General features: G+C 39.7%; 2 protein-coding genes across 6 annotated transcripts in view; one reads left to right on the top strand and one right to left on the bottom strand.

Moving 5' to 3' along the window:
• The window catches only part of LOC123507508 (transcription elongation factor B polypeptide 3-like), a 54,636-nt gene extending 50,693 nt beyond the window's left edge, over positions 1–3,943 (top strand). The window contains exons 10-11 of the mRNA XM_045260420.1: positions 479–608; positions 1,917–3,943. Coding sequence (XP_045116355.1) covers positions 479–549 — 71 coding nt within the window. The 3' untranslated portion in view covers positions 550–608; positions 1,917–3,943. The remainder of the gene's footprint in view (positions 1–478; positions 609–1,916) is intronic.
• A 106-nt stretch (positions 3,944–4,049) lies between these two features.
• Positions 4,050–15,809, bottom strand: part of LOC123507509 (excitatory amino acid transporter-like) — a 59,178-nt gene continuing 47,418 nt past the window's right edge. For 3 of the 5 annotated variants that reach the window (XM_045260423.1, XM_045260421.1, XM_045260422.1), the window contains exons 9-12: positions 13,067–13,261; positions 12,746–12,880; positions 10,806–11,034; positions 4,050–7,951 (exon numbers count right to left, since the gene is read on the bottom strand). In XM_045260423.1, the coding sequence (XP_045116358.1) occupies positions 7,850–7,951; positions 10,806–11,034; positions 12,746–12,880; positions 13,067–13,261 (661 nt within the window). In that variant the 3' untranslated portion in view covers positions 4,050–7,849. Of the gene's footprint in view, positions 7,952–10,805; positions 11,035–12,745; positions 12,881–13,066; positions 13,262–13,914; positions 15,255–15,809 lie in introns of those variants that run through there. The other 2 variants (XM_045260424.1, XM_045260425.1) reach the window with 2 other exon arrangements.

Genomic DNA, 15,809 nt, shown 5'->3' on the forward strand with positions numbered 1-15,809 from the left:
ACAACAAAATGCAATTATTAGTTGGAATTAGATTTTTGATCATGTCAATAGGAAACAAAATAAAAAAAAAAAAAAAAACTTGGCAGGCAGTTCCATTTGAATTTTAGTCCCTGGGGCGGTCAGAGTCTGATTTATTGCGAAATCTGAATTACCGGGATCAGAGTTATCAAGGTTCAACAGTAGTAATATAATTAATGAATAGAATAATTTGATTAATGAATAATTAAATGGACAACTAATGAGTGACTTAAATTGATAAACAGAATGAATGAACTTGAGTAAATGACATGAATTAATAAACTAAAAGTGATAGTAGCAAGTGAATAGATGGAGAAGTAATGAGTATCTGAAAAAAAAAAAATGAATGAATGAATAGTGAAGTGTATTGATTCCTGTGTGTCAGTTTTGTATTTTGTTTATGTATTTATTTATTTATTTATTTATTTATTTTTTCATCTATTTATTTATTTGTTTTCAGCCAAGAAAAAGAAGGTTGCCCCACTGATGGCCAAGACCAAGCAATTCTTCAAGAAAGCTTTCCGTCGCTGAGTGTGTTAGTTTCCTTTCATGGTGTTCTGAATCATTAGCTCAATCGTCACACTCATCAGGTATGATTGATGCCCTTTCTCACCCCTCATTCCTCACCCCTCACCCCTGATCCTTCATCCCTCATCCTTAATGCCTCCTACTTCTGGCTCTCTGGCTTTCTCTTTATCACTCACTGGTCTCTACCCTTCACTCAAAATTTTAGTTCATGTTCCCTTTGTTTTATTTCAAAGGCAAGGTTACCTTGATTTTTATTTTGTAATTGGTTATACTTTATGTGTGTGTATTTACCTAGTTATAGTTATGCTCGTGTGGCCCTGTCTCCATATCTACACTTATCCAATTTTTCTTTAAAATTATGCACACTCATTGCTGACACCACTTCCTCACTCAAACTGTTCCAAGTCTCAACACATCTTTGTGGGAAACTATATTTTTTAACATCTCTCAGACATCTTCCCTTCCTCAGTTTCTTACTATGTGATCTTGTGCTTTTAATGTCATATTCTTCTCTCAGGATTTGTTTTTCATTATCCACTTGATCCATTCCGTTAATCAATTTATAAACTTGTATCAGATCCTCTCTCTCTCTTCTCTGTTTCAGGGTTGGTAGATCCATAGCTTTTAGTCTCTCCTCATGTCATCCCTTTAAATTCTGGAACCAGTCTTGTAGCCATTTTTTGTAGTCTCTTCAATTTCTTTATGTTTCTTTTTATGGGGGATCCACACCACTCCTGCATATTCCAATCTGGGTCTTATTTTAGTACTTATCAATTTCTTCATCATTTCTTTGTCCATATAGTGAAATGCTAATTCGATATTCCTTAGCAAATTATATGTCTCTGAAAATTCTATCAATATGGCTTACCGGTTGATTGTTTTCTTCCATCGTCACTCCCAAGTCCTTTTCCTTTTTTACTTTTTCTAGTTCTACTCCACCTCCCATCTTATAGATTCCCACTGGTCGTCTTTCACTTTTTCCCATTTCCATGACATGGCTTTTGTCCACATTGAATTCCATCTCCCATTTTTTGCTCCATTTCCAGATCTTGTTTAAGTCTTCCTGCAGTATTTTACAATCCTCTTTTTGTTTTATGACTCTGCACAGTTTCGCATCGTCCGCAAACAAATTTATGTAGCTGTTCACTGTGTGTGTGCGTGTGTGCTTACCTCATTACATAATTATACTACATGTCAATTTAATCTTTGAGTTTCTTGCTCTTCAAATTTCAGTCTTCAGATATGACATTGATTCCTAATTTTTCAATTCAGCTAAGATAATGATGATACATAGTAGAGTTCCCATTCACTTTTGCAGTATGACTTGTTTTGTCATCTGCTGCTGCTAAGATATGCCTTGAAATTTTTAGTTTCAGATGTCTTTCACACCTCATAAGCCACACAAGCCACACATCATCATCTTCAGGGTTTGGAGAGGGTTGCCAGCTTGCCTTCTGTACATAATGCCACATCCATCTCTTCATTGGTTGGTAAGCTGTTTGATCTGGTGCAAGATGTGAGTGCCGGCCGTTTGTGGGCTGCTGCTGTGCTCACCAGTGAATATCTATAAGCTTAATTACTGCCGTCTGTCAGAATAGATAACTTTATTTGTATACCTTTGTTACCTTCACCTGTGTTTGTGATCCGTGTGTTGCAGAGACTCGGCATGACAGTCACGCAGGTTCAGTGCTAACATTTTGCATACTTTTGTTTGTGTCATGTCTTTGTGAAGTTCAATTCTGAGGAACACAGCTTCCCTTGAGTTTCCCTTCCAAGAAGCTCAGTTTGTATGCATTTTGTTTGCAGAAGTGGACGGTGATATGTTTAGCACGGCAGGAAGGTTTGTGTCGTGTTGTGTTTTGTGTTTGTCACAGTTTAGCAGGGAGCCAGGTGGTGCAGCAGGAAGTACAATTATCACCTGCACTCTGGGCACCTGTTGCCCCTCCCCTGTAGTGAGGCAGACTGTCAGCACTGCCTGGCACATCAGTTACCTCCTGGTGGTGAGGGTGTCAGTAGCAGGTGCTGGTTGCTGCCTTCCTGTGCCAGTACATAGCATGCTGAGGTGGATGGCTGCCTGCTGCTCATCTTGGCACACTGTCAAATCATCCAGTCAATCTATATGGAGCAGATGACAGCAGACAGTACCTGTGCTGTGGTGGTGTGCACTAATGTGTGGCCCTGGCAGACTGACAGCCTGGCAGCCTGTGTACTCATCATGGTGCCTGGTGTCTTACAGAATGCTGTTCACGGGCCATCTTCCACTCTGTCCATTTTTTATTTTACTTTTCTTTAAGTAATTTTGTTTGTTGTCATTTATTTGATGTATCATATTTGGTCAAAATAGCTCACTCTCCATTGTCTATTTATGTAACACACACACTCTCTCTCTCTCTCTCTCTCTCTCTCTCTCTCTCTCTCTCTCTCTCTCTCTCTCTCTCTCTCTCTCTCTCTCTCTCTCTCTCTCTCTCTCTCTCTCTCTCTCTCTCTCTCTCTCTCTCTCTCTCTCTCTTCCCTGAGGTGTGTCAGGGGATCATCTGTGCTTGGAGTGTAGTGTGCTGGTGTGGGACAAGGAGGAGATGGAGTTAGCTGCTGCTGTTGTTATTGTTGTTGTTATGGAAAGAATACTCTCCATGGATGGGCTCACTTCTTCACTATAAATCCATTGTCTTATTTTGTTTGGAAATATGCAGACAATTGATCCTTTGAATTGACTTGAAATAACACTTTCATAATTTGATAGATATTTCTCTTCATTATACTTATTCACTTTGATTGCAAAACAGGCAAATTTGTTTTAATATTTTTTTTTTACCTGTTGAGGGATGATATGGGGAACTGTGAAGCCAAAGTGCTTATTTATTATAGAGGCTAGTGAAGGGAAGCAGACCATAGTAATTTAGGATTTTGGAGGTGTGTGTGTGTGTGTGTGTGTGTGTGTGTGTGTGTGTGTGTGTGTGTGTGTGTGTACATAGAAGTTTTTAATAAAGGGTAATGGCTAAAAGTAATTTAATTGGGAAAGAATTGAAAACTAATTTGAAACATTTGTTCTCCCTATTTTGATTCCCTTTTACTTGTGTATATTAATAAAATGTCTGTAAGGAATTCTATTTACATTTTTTTATAAAGACCTTAATTGATGTAGCAGCAACAGCAGCAGTTGCAGTGGACAATATGGAGGAAGGAGCAGACAGTAGGAGTGAGCAGAAACAAAGCAGAAAATGAACACTGCCTATTTTCCAGCCTATTGTAAGGTGCAGGAGACCCTCAACTTGTTTATATGTATTTAATTTTTCTTCTTGGGATCCTTCTTATACTGAGCCAAAGGGAAGATATTGTGTATTACTTGAAGTGTGGAATACTGGGTGAAGATAATTTAATAAATTCCTTTTTATAAAGAGCTGGGGATATCTCTTAATCCTTTAAAAATGTAAGTTAATGGTTCCTTGAGTACAACATCAATAGTAATATGAGATCAATAGAAAAAGGGATAAAAAACAAACAAAGAAACTTGATTTATGTATTTTCTTAGCTGATAATCTGCCATTATTGTATTGTTATCTTGTACTGCCAAGCTATATAAATGCAAAAAAAGTATGGAATATTTTGTTGTATAATAGAAATAGCCTTAGTATGCCATTTCCCTCCCTACAGCCTTTATCTCAAGGAGCAGTTATTGCATGTTTGTCACACACTTTAGAAGTGACTTGAGTGTGTTGAGGCGCCACATCACAGCACACCACACAGCAATACCCAAATGCAACATCAGATCTTCTAGAGCCTCCCAGGATGGCACTGACAGTACACACTGGCACTGATGTCCTTCCTTCCTCTACCTAGCCTTTGGTGCCAGTGAGGGGAAGCATCAGTGTACAGTCAGCAGCAGTAACAAAACGTGGCCTTTGCCTTAAGCTCTGAGGGGTGAAGGAGTGATGGGTGTGCTCTCAGGAATGATGCAAGGACATAACTATGGTGTTTTTTCCATCACACAGCTAATGTTAATGATGATGCTTCTGCTGACTGCTGACTTGAGTGTGTTCCTGTAGTACTGTTACTGGGTGTTTTTGGCCAGCAGAATAACAGTATGGTGAATACCTAATGAAGAGCAGCATGCATGACTAAAACAAAGTGGTGTTCTTGGATGATGGGATTCATTTGATAACACAGGCAGGTACTTTTCATGTGATAATCTGAGTAACTTGTACATGCCGGTATCACACCGGCTGGACAGTGATTGTGCTGTGATGCTTGTTCTGTCCACTGGTTTGTGAAAAATACAAGCACTTTTTGGCCACTCAACATTCATGGGATGGCGGTGATGTTGAATGTATTAAAAGACATTTTGCATTTTCACTACCACACACTGCCACTTAACAACGCACAGTACTAACATAATAGTGATAGTATGCATAACATTGGTCACTAGTACACAGAACTAGCTAATAGTCAAATTTCTAAGTGTTGTTTGATGTGTGAAAAACATACTAAGAATGTCTGTATTGGGTACTGGTTTCCATAGACTCAGCTGTATGGGCTGTGTGTATGTTTGAGTGTATGTTGGTGCATCAACTGTTGGGCCATGTTCTGAAAATGCTTTCTTCCCTCATCAAGACAGTTTTCAAAGACCACAGGATGATAGTAAGATCCCCCATGGGTGTTTTCCTACTAATGGTATAGAATCTTTGTTGAACTAATACTAGAATTATATGAATACTTTTGAAAACCCCAATAACTTCCACTGCAGCCTGTTGAAGAGAGTCGAGACGAGACCAAGAAGCATTTATGAAGGTGGTCCACTGCTTGCTCTGTTCTTAATCAATCAAGTGCTGTAGTGTGAAGCATTATCCAGTTGTGGCAGTCCAGCAGATGCAACAAGAGCCAGGAAGGTGATATGGCCATATTGGTACTGTTTTGTGTCTTATATTTGTTAATATCTAAATTTCTCTCATATATCACAAAGTTTCTTTTTGCTTTGCCACTGTCTCCAGTGCCTGGTGACTAGTGGGTGTGCAGCTGTTGTCCTCTCTGGCTCCCTGTTAGACTTGTTGCTGCTGAGAGCTGGTACTGGAGGTTATGTGGGAAGGGTGAAGGATGCAGAGTGGGTGCCAGTTTATCTATCCCACATTACTCTCACATTCCTGAAGAGAGAGTGAGGGCAGCACTGCAGGGTGGGTGCTAGTGTGCCTGCCCAACAGAGACATGGGACTGTGGTCCAATGGAATACTGAAAGTGAGACTTGACAAACAGAACAGGCTGTATAATACATGATGTGTGGCACGAGGTAATACTTTTCTCTTTGCAACGAGGAGTTCACAAGGTATTTTCAACAATGGAAGACCTTCCTTGGTGCGCATGACGCCAGAAGGATGTGACGACCAACCGCTGTACAAAACAACCCTGAATTTAATGAGTAAAACAGCACACGATGGAGAGAAGGAAGATCTGACAATAACAAAACATTAGTGTGGGAATACTGAGAGGAGATGCAATGCTCAGGAACTCTGGGACTATTGAACACTTGGAGAAGTGTTTGATTCTTGCACCTTCTCACCAGTGAGGGGCTGGAGCCTGCCTGTCATGATGTCATCTCACTTGGCATGTGTGAGATGTATGAGTGTGGCCAGCCAGGCAGCGGGACAGTGCACGCAGACACCAGGCTGTTACACCACCAATGTAATACTACAGGAAAACAATCCATTTTGTGCTAACTTAACAAGACCTGAATTATTCTAGAAGAGTCAATACAGCACAGTGTTTTGCTTCATTTAGAACTATTAACAGGAGACAACCAAAGAGGAGGAATTTTTCACCCAATATGGGTTTCGAATCATAAATGCCATGTCCTGACCTCAGTGAGTCAGACTCCAGGCAGGACGAGGAGAGGAGAGTGTGTGTGTGTGTGTGTGTGTGTGTGTGTGTGTGTGTGTGTGTGTGTGTGTGTGTGTGTGTGTGTGTGTGTGTGCATGTGTGTGTGTTGGTGGCCAAGTGTATTATTTTGCATTGACAGGTGTGGCCAAGTGTAGGTGTAGGCTATAGGTGGCAGGACAGTGTGGCTGAATGTGTGCTACTCACTGAGGGGCATGACTGCTGGCTTAATTAGGCATGAGTGATAAATGTGAACTGACCCATAGTAAGAAAGAGACACAAGTTTTTTTTTTTTTTTTGTGAGGCAATCTGTCAGTACTTAGAATTTGTTTAGTGCAGGGTACTAGTATTGTAACAAGGAGGACATTTCTCACCCAGCCCATGGTCAGCAACACAGCAACACCAGAGCATCAACACCTAAGGTTGAGAGAGTCACAACACCACAGTTTGAAGATATGCACCCAAATACTGCACTTGTTCCTTCTCAGCTTCCACTGCAAGTCTTCAGTTATTATTAGCACCTGATGTCATTTGCATGTGTTCTCTCTGGCCTCAAATATTGTGCAGTAAACCTATCATATAGCAATGCTGGACATCAGGAACAAGGTAAACATGCCTAATCACAATAGAAAACAGGAATTAGCCTTCAGAGCCTCTTAAAAGCTTAACTACATGAAGCAAACTTTGAATACATTGGAGGGTTGGTAAAGATATGAGTGACTTTAATTTTCTATATAGTAACCAGAGTTTGCTTGGAGATATCAGTGTAATGAGCATTGGATTAAGTGAAATTTCAGATAGAGCAAGCTGACTAGGCTTGCCAAGAAATAGTTATATGGAGGGTTTACTGCATGCTGACTGTCTAACACATCAATGCTGTAGTAGTGAGGCTGAGAGAACACAACACACTGCAGCAGACACAGCATGGCCTGTGTCTGCTGGAGGTAAGTAAACACTGATTGTGGTCGCTATTCACAGTTAATAATACTATAATGCTTTCACTCTAGTATGAGGAGCACCTCCCTACTTGACCAACAAGTGTATGTATGGATGTATGGATGTACTAAAAGTGGTTCCTAGTCACTGTGGTTATGGAATACAACACAAAACACTTGGCAGCTATTAAGGTTATGAGACTCCCTGACATAGGAGAGGACAGATGCATCTCTCTCTCTCTCTCTTTCTCTCTCTCTCTCTCTCTCTCTCTCTCTCTCTCTCTCTCTCTCTCTCTCTCTCTTTCTACTGACCCATCTATGGGCTAAATGACTGTCACTAGCCAATCACATTACATCAGTTTATCAAAGAAAGCTTCACACAGAGTAGGCATCAATCATCAGCCCATCAATCCATCCCTTCTTGTATTCTACTACATGTATGTCTGTGTCTCCCCTGCCAGGTACATCAGCTCAGTGCCTGGCACCTGGTTTGTACATGGCACTCTTTAGATTTTGGTGGTGGTGCTGGCCTCCTTCGGGGGGGATTCCACCTCCACGTGAAGGACCTCCTCGCCCCCTCCTGCCTTGGTGTTGTTCAGGGAGGTGTCCTGTTGGGGGAGAGGACAAGTAAGCCATTGCAGTCCTATACATGACATAGTATAGGGAATGCAAAATCCAGCAGAAAGTGAAACAGGGAATAGAGTCTTCAAGGAAATAAGATCTAAGGAAGTCAAGTAATGGAGAAGATGATAAACTAGGAATAGATTCCTGTAGGAAGTAGATTATGGGAACAGAGTCTTATAGGAGATAAAATAATAGAAATAGAGTCCTGGAGGAGATGAAAAGTAAAGGAATGGAATCTTTCAAATTGTAAAAGAATAGTCCTGCAAAATCTCACCTTTAAAGAAATATATATATATATATATATATATATATATATATATATATATATATATATATATATATATATATAGAGAGAGAGAGAGAGAGAGAGAGAGAGAGAGAGAGAGAGAGAGAGATATATATATATATATATATATATATATATATATATATATATATATATATATATATATATATATATATATATATATATATATATATATATATATAGAGAGAGAGAGAGAGAGAGAGAGAGAGAGAGAGAGAGAGAGAGATAGATATATATATATATATATATATATATATATATATATATATATATATATATATATATATATATATATATATATATATAGAGAGAGAGAGAGAGAGAGAGAGAGAGAGAGAGATATATATATATATATATATATATATATATATATATATATATATATATATATATATATATATATATATATATATATAGAGAGAGAGAGAGAGAGAGAGAGAGAGAGAGAGAGAGAGAGATATATATATATATATATATATATATATATATATATATATATATATATATATATATATATATATATAGAGAGAGAGAGAGAGAGAGAGAGAGAGAGAGAGAGAGAGAGAGAGAGAGAGAGATATATATATATATATATATATATATATATATATATATATATATATATATATATATATATATATATATATATATATATATATATATATATATATATATATATATATATATATATATATATATATATATATATATATATATATATAGAGAGAGAGAGAGAGAGAGAGAGAGAGAGAGAGAGAGAGAGAGAGAGAGATATATATATATATATATATATATATATATATATATATATATATATATATATATATATATATATATATATATATATATATATATATATATATACAGAGAGAGAGAGAGAGAGAGAGAGAGAGAGAGAGAGATATATATATATATATATATATATATATATATATATATATATATATATATATATATATATATATATATATATATATATATATATATATATATATATATATGAGAGAGAGAGAGAGAGAGAGAGAGAGAGAGAGAGAGAGAGAGAGAGAGAGAGAGAGAGAGAGAGCCATATAAGTAATAATAAATATATGTAGGTTTATCTAGGTTTAATATAGGTAAGCATTTCTAGAGTTTAGTATTAAAGTACAATAGTAAATCAGCTTATCTTATCCCACTTGAAATCTTGCTTCATGCAATGTTAGAGAGAGAGAGAGAGAGAGAGAGAGAGAGAGAGAGAGAGAATTATTTCCATATTGTCTTGTACTAGTATTTTTATTAATTTCTTTTCCCATTCTATTTTCTTCCTTTTATTCATTTACATTTGCAATTCAATGTTTATTTTTATCTATTTGATCATCATCTTACTGAATTATTTTATTTATTTGTTGATATATTTATTCAATTGTCAATTCATCAATTTATTTTTGGCGTGCTTTTATATATGGCTCCATCCTCGATGAAGCAGCCTTTCTACCCACTACCTATATTTTTTAGCTAAAGCGACATGTCACCTCAAGATGTTTTAATAGGTAAATATCATACAAAGAAGCAGTGGGGGGGAGGGCAGGGTTGAATGGAGGTATATGCATGAAGGTTAAGAGGAGGGACAAGGAAGGGGTGTGGAAGGGGATGAGGAAGAAGGCATGTCTATGAAATACATCATAGGCAGTTCTCACCAATGACAGCTGCTATGAAGAAAGGAAGGCAAATTTTCACTTTGTAAAAATATAGGTACGAAAACTGCTTCATCAAGTGGGCAGCAGACTGTATGCAGACTTCAATACAGTGGTGTTTATATATATTTGAGTGATAGTATGTTTGAAAAAAATAAATAAATAAAAAGAAATTTCGTAGTTTAAATATGAAGGAATGAAAAGAAAGAAAAGGAAATTAGCAATATTAATAAAATAAAGAAAGGAAATGAAAAAAAACATAAAAGAAAACATGGAAAAGAAAAAAAAGAAGAAAAATAGTACTGGCATAAGTATGAATAAAAATATTAAATAAATTGATAATAAAAATGTCTAATTTTTGAGTGAAAGAAAAATATAGAAAATTTCATTATTTGTGTCTTTGGAAGAAAAAAGTTTCTGAAATTTATAAAAATAGCGAGAAAAAATTAAAGAAAACGCAAAGAAAAATAGAGATAGTGAAAGCTAGTGGAAGTGATATAGTGAATGGTGAAATGGATCATACAACTGTACCACCATCACCACATATCACCACCTCCGGGAATGGTATTGTACCCTGATTTTTTTTTCTTTTATTAGTTTTCTTTTCTTATTCTTTATTTTTCTTCACTGTTTTTATTGTTGTTATTATTATTATTATTATTATTATTATTATTATTATTATTATTATTATTATTATTATTATTATTATTATTGTTGTTTATATTATTATTGCTATGTGCCAGAAAACTTTGTAACAGAGAGAGAGAGAGAGAGAGAGAGAGAGAGAGAGAGAGAGAGAGAGAGAGAGAGAGAGAGAGAGAGAGAGTGGGACAAACACACGAGATGTTAGTTTCTCACCCCGCCCTTGAGAAGCAAAACCGGCGGGTCATGCACCAGGGCTTCAGGATCCACGTCATGCTGGCCAGTTACCAGAGGGGCCAAGTCAGCAGCCTTCTCCACGTCAGCATAATGAGCCTCAGCACTGGCCTCAGCATCCATGGACTTCAGCTCGTTTTGACTCCAGTGCTCCACGATGGCAGCCGTGTAGCAGTCACCGAGCATGTTGTTGGTAGTACGGAACCGGTCCCTGCCACAAGAGATTGGTTTGGTTAAGCTAGGTTAGCTTGGGCTGTATTAGTGATGAGGTGGGGGAGCACCAAACACAGATAGACTAAAGGACTGGTAGGTTTTATGTTTAGGTTAGATGAGGAAATGAAGCGGGACAATGTGGCACGGGTACGTCATAATGTAACTTAATGTCCCATTTTGTATTAATAACTATTATCTCTATAAAATTTTCATATGTTTATTATTATATCTGTCAGAGACATATGCTCCACACACACACACACACACACACACACACACACACACACACACACACACACACACACACACACATTGAGATGGATAGAAAATTATTTGAGGGAGAGAGAAATAAGGACGGTAGTTAAAGATATGAAATCCAAGTGGAGAGCAGTAGAAAGCAGAGTGCCACAGGGGTCAGTATTGGCACCAATACTTTTCCTCATTTATATTAACAACATGCCAGAAGGAGTGAACAGCTACATAAATCTGTTTGCAGATGATACAAAACTGTGCAGAGTTATAAAGCAAAAGGAGGATTGTGAAATACTGCAAGAAGACCTAAATAAGATCTGGGAATGGAGTAAGAAGTGGAAAATGGAATTCAATGTGAACAAAAGCCATGTCATGGAAATGGGAAAGAGTGAAAGACGACCTGTGGGAATCTATAAGATGGGAGATGGAGTAGAACTGGAGAAAGTTAAAAAGGAAAAGGACTTAGGAGTGACGATGGAAGAAAACAATCAACCAGTAAGCCATATTGATAGAATTTTTAGAGAAACATATAATTTGCTAAGGAATATTGGAGTAGCATTTCACTACATGGACAAAGAAATGATGAAGAAATTGATAAGTACTATAATAAGACCCAGATTGGAATATGCAGGAGTAGTGTGGACCCCTCATAAAAAGAAACACATAAGGAAATTGGAGAGGCTACAAAAATGGCTACAAGAATGGTTCCAGAATTTGAAGGATGACATATGAGGAGAGACTAAAGGCTATGGATCTACCAACCCTGGAACAAAGAAGGAGAGAGGAGACCTGATACAAGTTTATAAATTGATCAACGGAATGGACCAAGTGGATAATGAGAAACTGATCCTGAGAGAAGAATATGACATCCAAGCACAAGATCGCATAGTACAAAGCTGAGAAAAGGAAGATGTCTGAGAGATATTAAAAAATATAGTTTCCTGCAGAGATGTATTGAGACGTGGAACAGTTTAAATGAAGAAGTAGTGTCTGCAACGAGTGTGCATACTTTTAAAGTAAGATTGGATAAGTGTAGATATGGAGACAGGGCCACACGAGCATAAAGCCCAGGCCCTGTAAAACTACAACTAGGTAAATATACACACACACACACACACACACACACACACACACACACACACACACACACAGCGTAGTCTAGTGATTAGCACACTCGACTAACAATCGAGAGGGCCGGGTTCGAGTCCCGGTAAGCGGCGAGGCAAATGGGCAAGCCTCTTAATGTGTGGTCCCTGTTCACCTAGCAGTAAATAGGTACGGGATGTAACTCGAGGGGTTGTGGCCTCGCTTTCCCGGTGTGTGTTGTGTGTTTATGTGGTCTCAGTTCTACCCGAAGATCAGTCTAAGAGCTCTGAGCTCTCTCCGTTATGGGGAAGGCTGGCTGGGTGGCAAGTAGGCGACCGTGAACACACACACACACACACACACACACTTACACCAGCCAGTCGATAGCGAAGAGCAAGGAAACGTCCTCGGCGGGAAGGTTGACTGAGGTGAGGACAATCAGGATGAGCACGAGGGCAGCGCTTGGCACGCTGGCGCTGGCCACGCTAGCGGCGGTGGCGGTCACTCTGCGGGGAAGGAAAGAAGGCATGTGAATACGTGGAGTTCCAAAGTGGGGAGGCGTGTTTTGAGATGGTAAGCAGGGATGTACAAATAACAAAAAGAACAAAATAATTTTAAGTGACTTTACATACTGTTTTGGTTATTGCACATGTAGCCATATGTGGCACACACACACACACACACACACGTACATGATGGTGGCGTACTCCCCGATGCCAAGTGGCAGCTCGTTCATCTGGGCAATAAAGATGGTGCCCACTGAAACGAAGAGCGCCGTGCCGTCCATGTTGACCGTGGCACCGATGGGCAGAACGAAGCGGGAGATGCGTGGGTCCACGCCGCACTTGTCGTTCATGCAGCGGAAGGTGATAGGCAGCGTGGCCGCCCTGTGGAAGGAGGGCGGGTTAGGGTGCGGGCCACACCGGCAGGGTGCTGTAGTAATGGAAGAGAATAGAGAGCGAGGGAGGATCGAGACTCAGCCGTGTGACAGACAACCACCACCCCCGCGGCACAGCTCGCCTCGCCTCCCCCCGCGGCGCGATCGACCCCCCGTGATAACCGAGCAGCGCGGCCAGCACCGCCATTTACATCAGGAGGAGTAGTTAGGCCACATAATAATGTATAGTTATAGTTACTCACCCCACACACAGGCCGGGGCCCGGCTAAACCTCTGAAACAAACAAATAACGGATAGTACACTAGTTTTCTGTGCATGTATGACAGTGACTGAGTGAGGCGGAACAATAGCGTTACATGGGAGCTGGTGGGTGAGGGGGCCGGTAGTAGGCAAGACTGCAGCACAAGATTGACCACTTACCCATCGGGAGACACTCAACTGCTCTACTCCTCACTCAGCCCCCGCAGCCTTCACTCACTCGCTCCTGCAAATGTGGCTAGAGTGCTAGGTTAGCTTTGCACTCTGCAAGGTAGGATAAAAACACGTTAACATCACATGGCAAACCTAACACGGCTATTTGATTCACAGCTTCCTGACTCTCTGAGCTACTCAATGGCCAAATTTACCGGAGGTTTTCAAAGGTAATCACTCGTCTAACTAGTCATTCATATCCCGCCCAACTCCATCTCTCTCTCTCTCTCTCTCTCTCTCTCTCTCTCTCTCTCTCTCTCTCTCTCTCTCTCTCTACCATATGACCCCGGTGCTACGGAAAATTAGATAATTGAATAAATCGAAGATGAATAATTGCTTTGAGTGAAGAGAACTGCCGGTTTAGAGGCGGACACACACACACACACACACACACACACACACACACACACACACACACACACACACACATAAAGCCCGTTTTAATTAGTCAGGCAGGTCTAAACAAATCAAATTAATTAATAAAATACCTGAACACATGAACATGATAATTTAGTTGGCTTTTAAAGATATCGCCGTGATTTCCAATGATAATAATAATAATAATAATAATTAATAATAATAATAATAATAATAATAATAATAATAATAATGACAATTAGATTACGTCCGGTAAATTTGATGGGAGGGGAGGGGATGTGCTTACAAATGTGTGCGTGTATGTCTGTGTGTGTGTGTGTGTGTGTGTGTATACAGGTGGTGCCCCTGGCCTCAATATGGCTACCACAACCCCACTACAATAAATATGTCTTTGAATTGTGTTGACATTGCTGTGTTCTGTGTCACCCCTCCAGCCTCGCCAAGTTTTCCAAATCCCACTACTCTGCTAGACGTGTGAGTGTGTGCGTGTGTGTGTGTTGGATGGTGAGAGCCTCTACGCACCAAACCACGGACGAGGATGAGCCTTAGCACATATGGTTGGATGGTTTACCCCCAACAAATGACGCAACACAACTAGCAACAGGCGAGTGAGAGAGTGAGTGAGTAAGTGTCGCTAAACACAACGCGCGTGAACACAGCTGAGGTGCAATGACAAACTTAACAAAATATAGAAAGTAAACATGAAAGGCTACTTGGAAACGCATCCTCGCTGTTACGGAATGACTTAAACGTGACTGAACAAGATTACATAACCCTGACAAGTTCGCGACATTGTGGAGTACTGAAGAATGAGTTTATTTACCGTCCTCGCATTATGTGCTAAGTCATGCTCGCGGGTTTCGTGTATAGAGTAGTAATAGTCGGTGGCGAGGGTGAAGCACAGAGAGCATTGTTGAGTTGGGTTGTGTTCGTCGGGTCTCCTTCGTTGATCGCATCCCGCCGGCTGAAAGAAAACGATGGTGCGCCGGTTACTAGAAGAGCTGTGGTTGTAGGCAGCTGTAGTTGTTCTCTCTCTCCTAGCATCCTCCTCCTCCTGCGGGGCGTCTCCTCCAGGGGACAACCGGAGGACAACAGAGTAATCCTCCTTCTCCACCCCTTCCCTTCTGATGGACCTAGTAGTAGTAGTAAACTTACAATAAACTTACACTTGGCTTAAACAGGATAGGAAATTTAGGCTTGCTTCACCCTTAAGTGTTGTTACATAGGTACTTCTAATGGAGATTACGTTAACAGCGTGGTGTTCTCTATATCAGACAAGTATAGATGTAGTATTGGCATCAGATCACTAAGGCAACTTCAATCAGGGGAGTTTCCCAAATGTCAAAGGTTTCACTGATAGCCACTAACATACAGGCCAGACCAACACTACTGTACAGGCTGGGAATACACAGGGACAGGTGGTACAGGTGTATACAGGCAGGCAGGAGATGGTGTTTAGGCCCCATGCACAGGCCGCTACCCACACTACTACCTGACACACGCACTCACACACACACGCACGAAGATTGACTCTATCACCAAAAAATTCTAAAACTACGTGTTGCTCTAATTCTTAAAAAAAAAAAAAACCGATGAATTTTGGGTTAAATACAATATCAAACAGTTTTCCATTGTTTATATACCTGGCTTGTCATCACGATCTAAGGGAAACTGGTCTAAAAAAATTA

The sequence above is a fragment of the Portunus trituberculatus genome, chromosome 22, assembly GCF_017591435.1.
Source record: "Portunus trituberculatus isolate SZX2019 chromosome 22, ASM1759143v1, whole genome shotgun sequence".
NCBI classification, from domain to species: Eukaryota; Metazoa; Arthropoda; class Malacostraca; order Decapoda; family Portunidae; genus Portunus; species Portunus trituberculatus.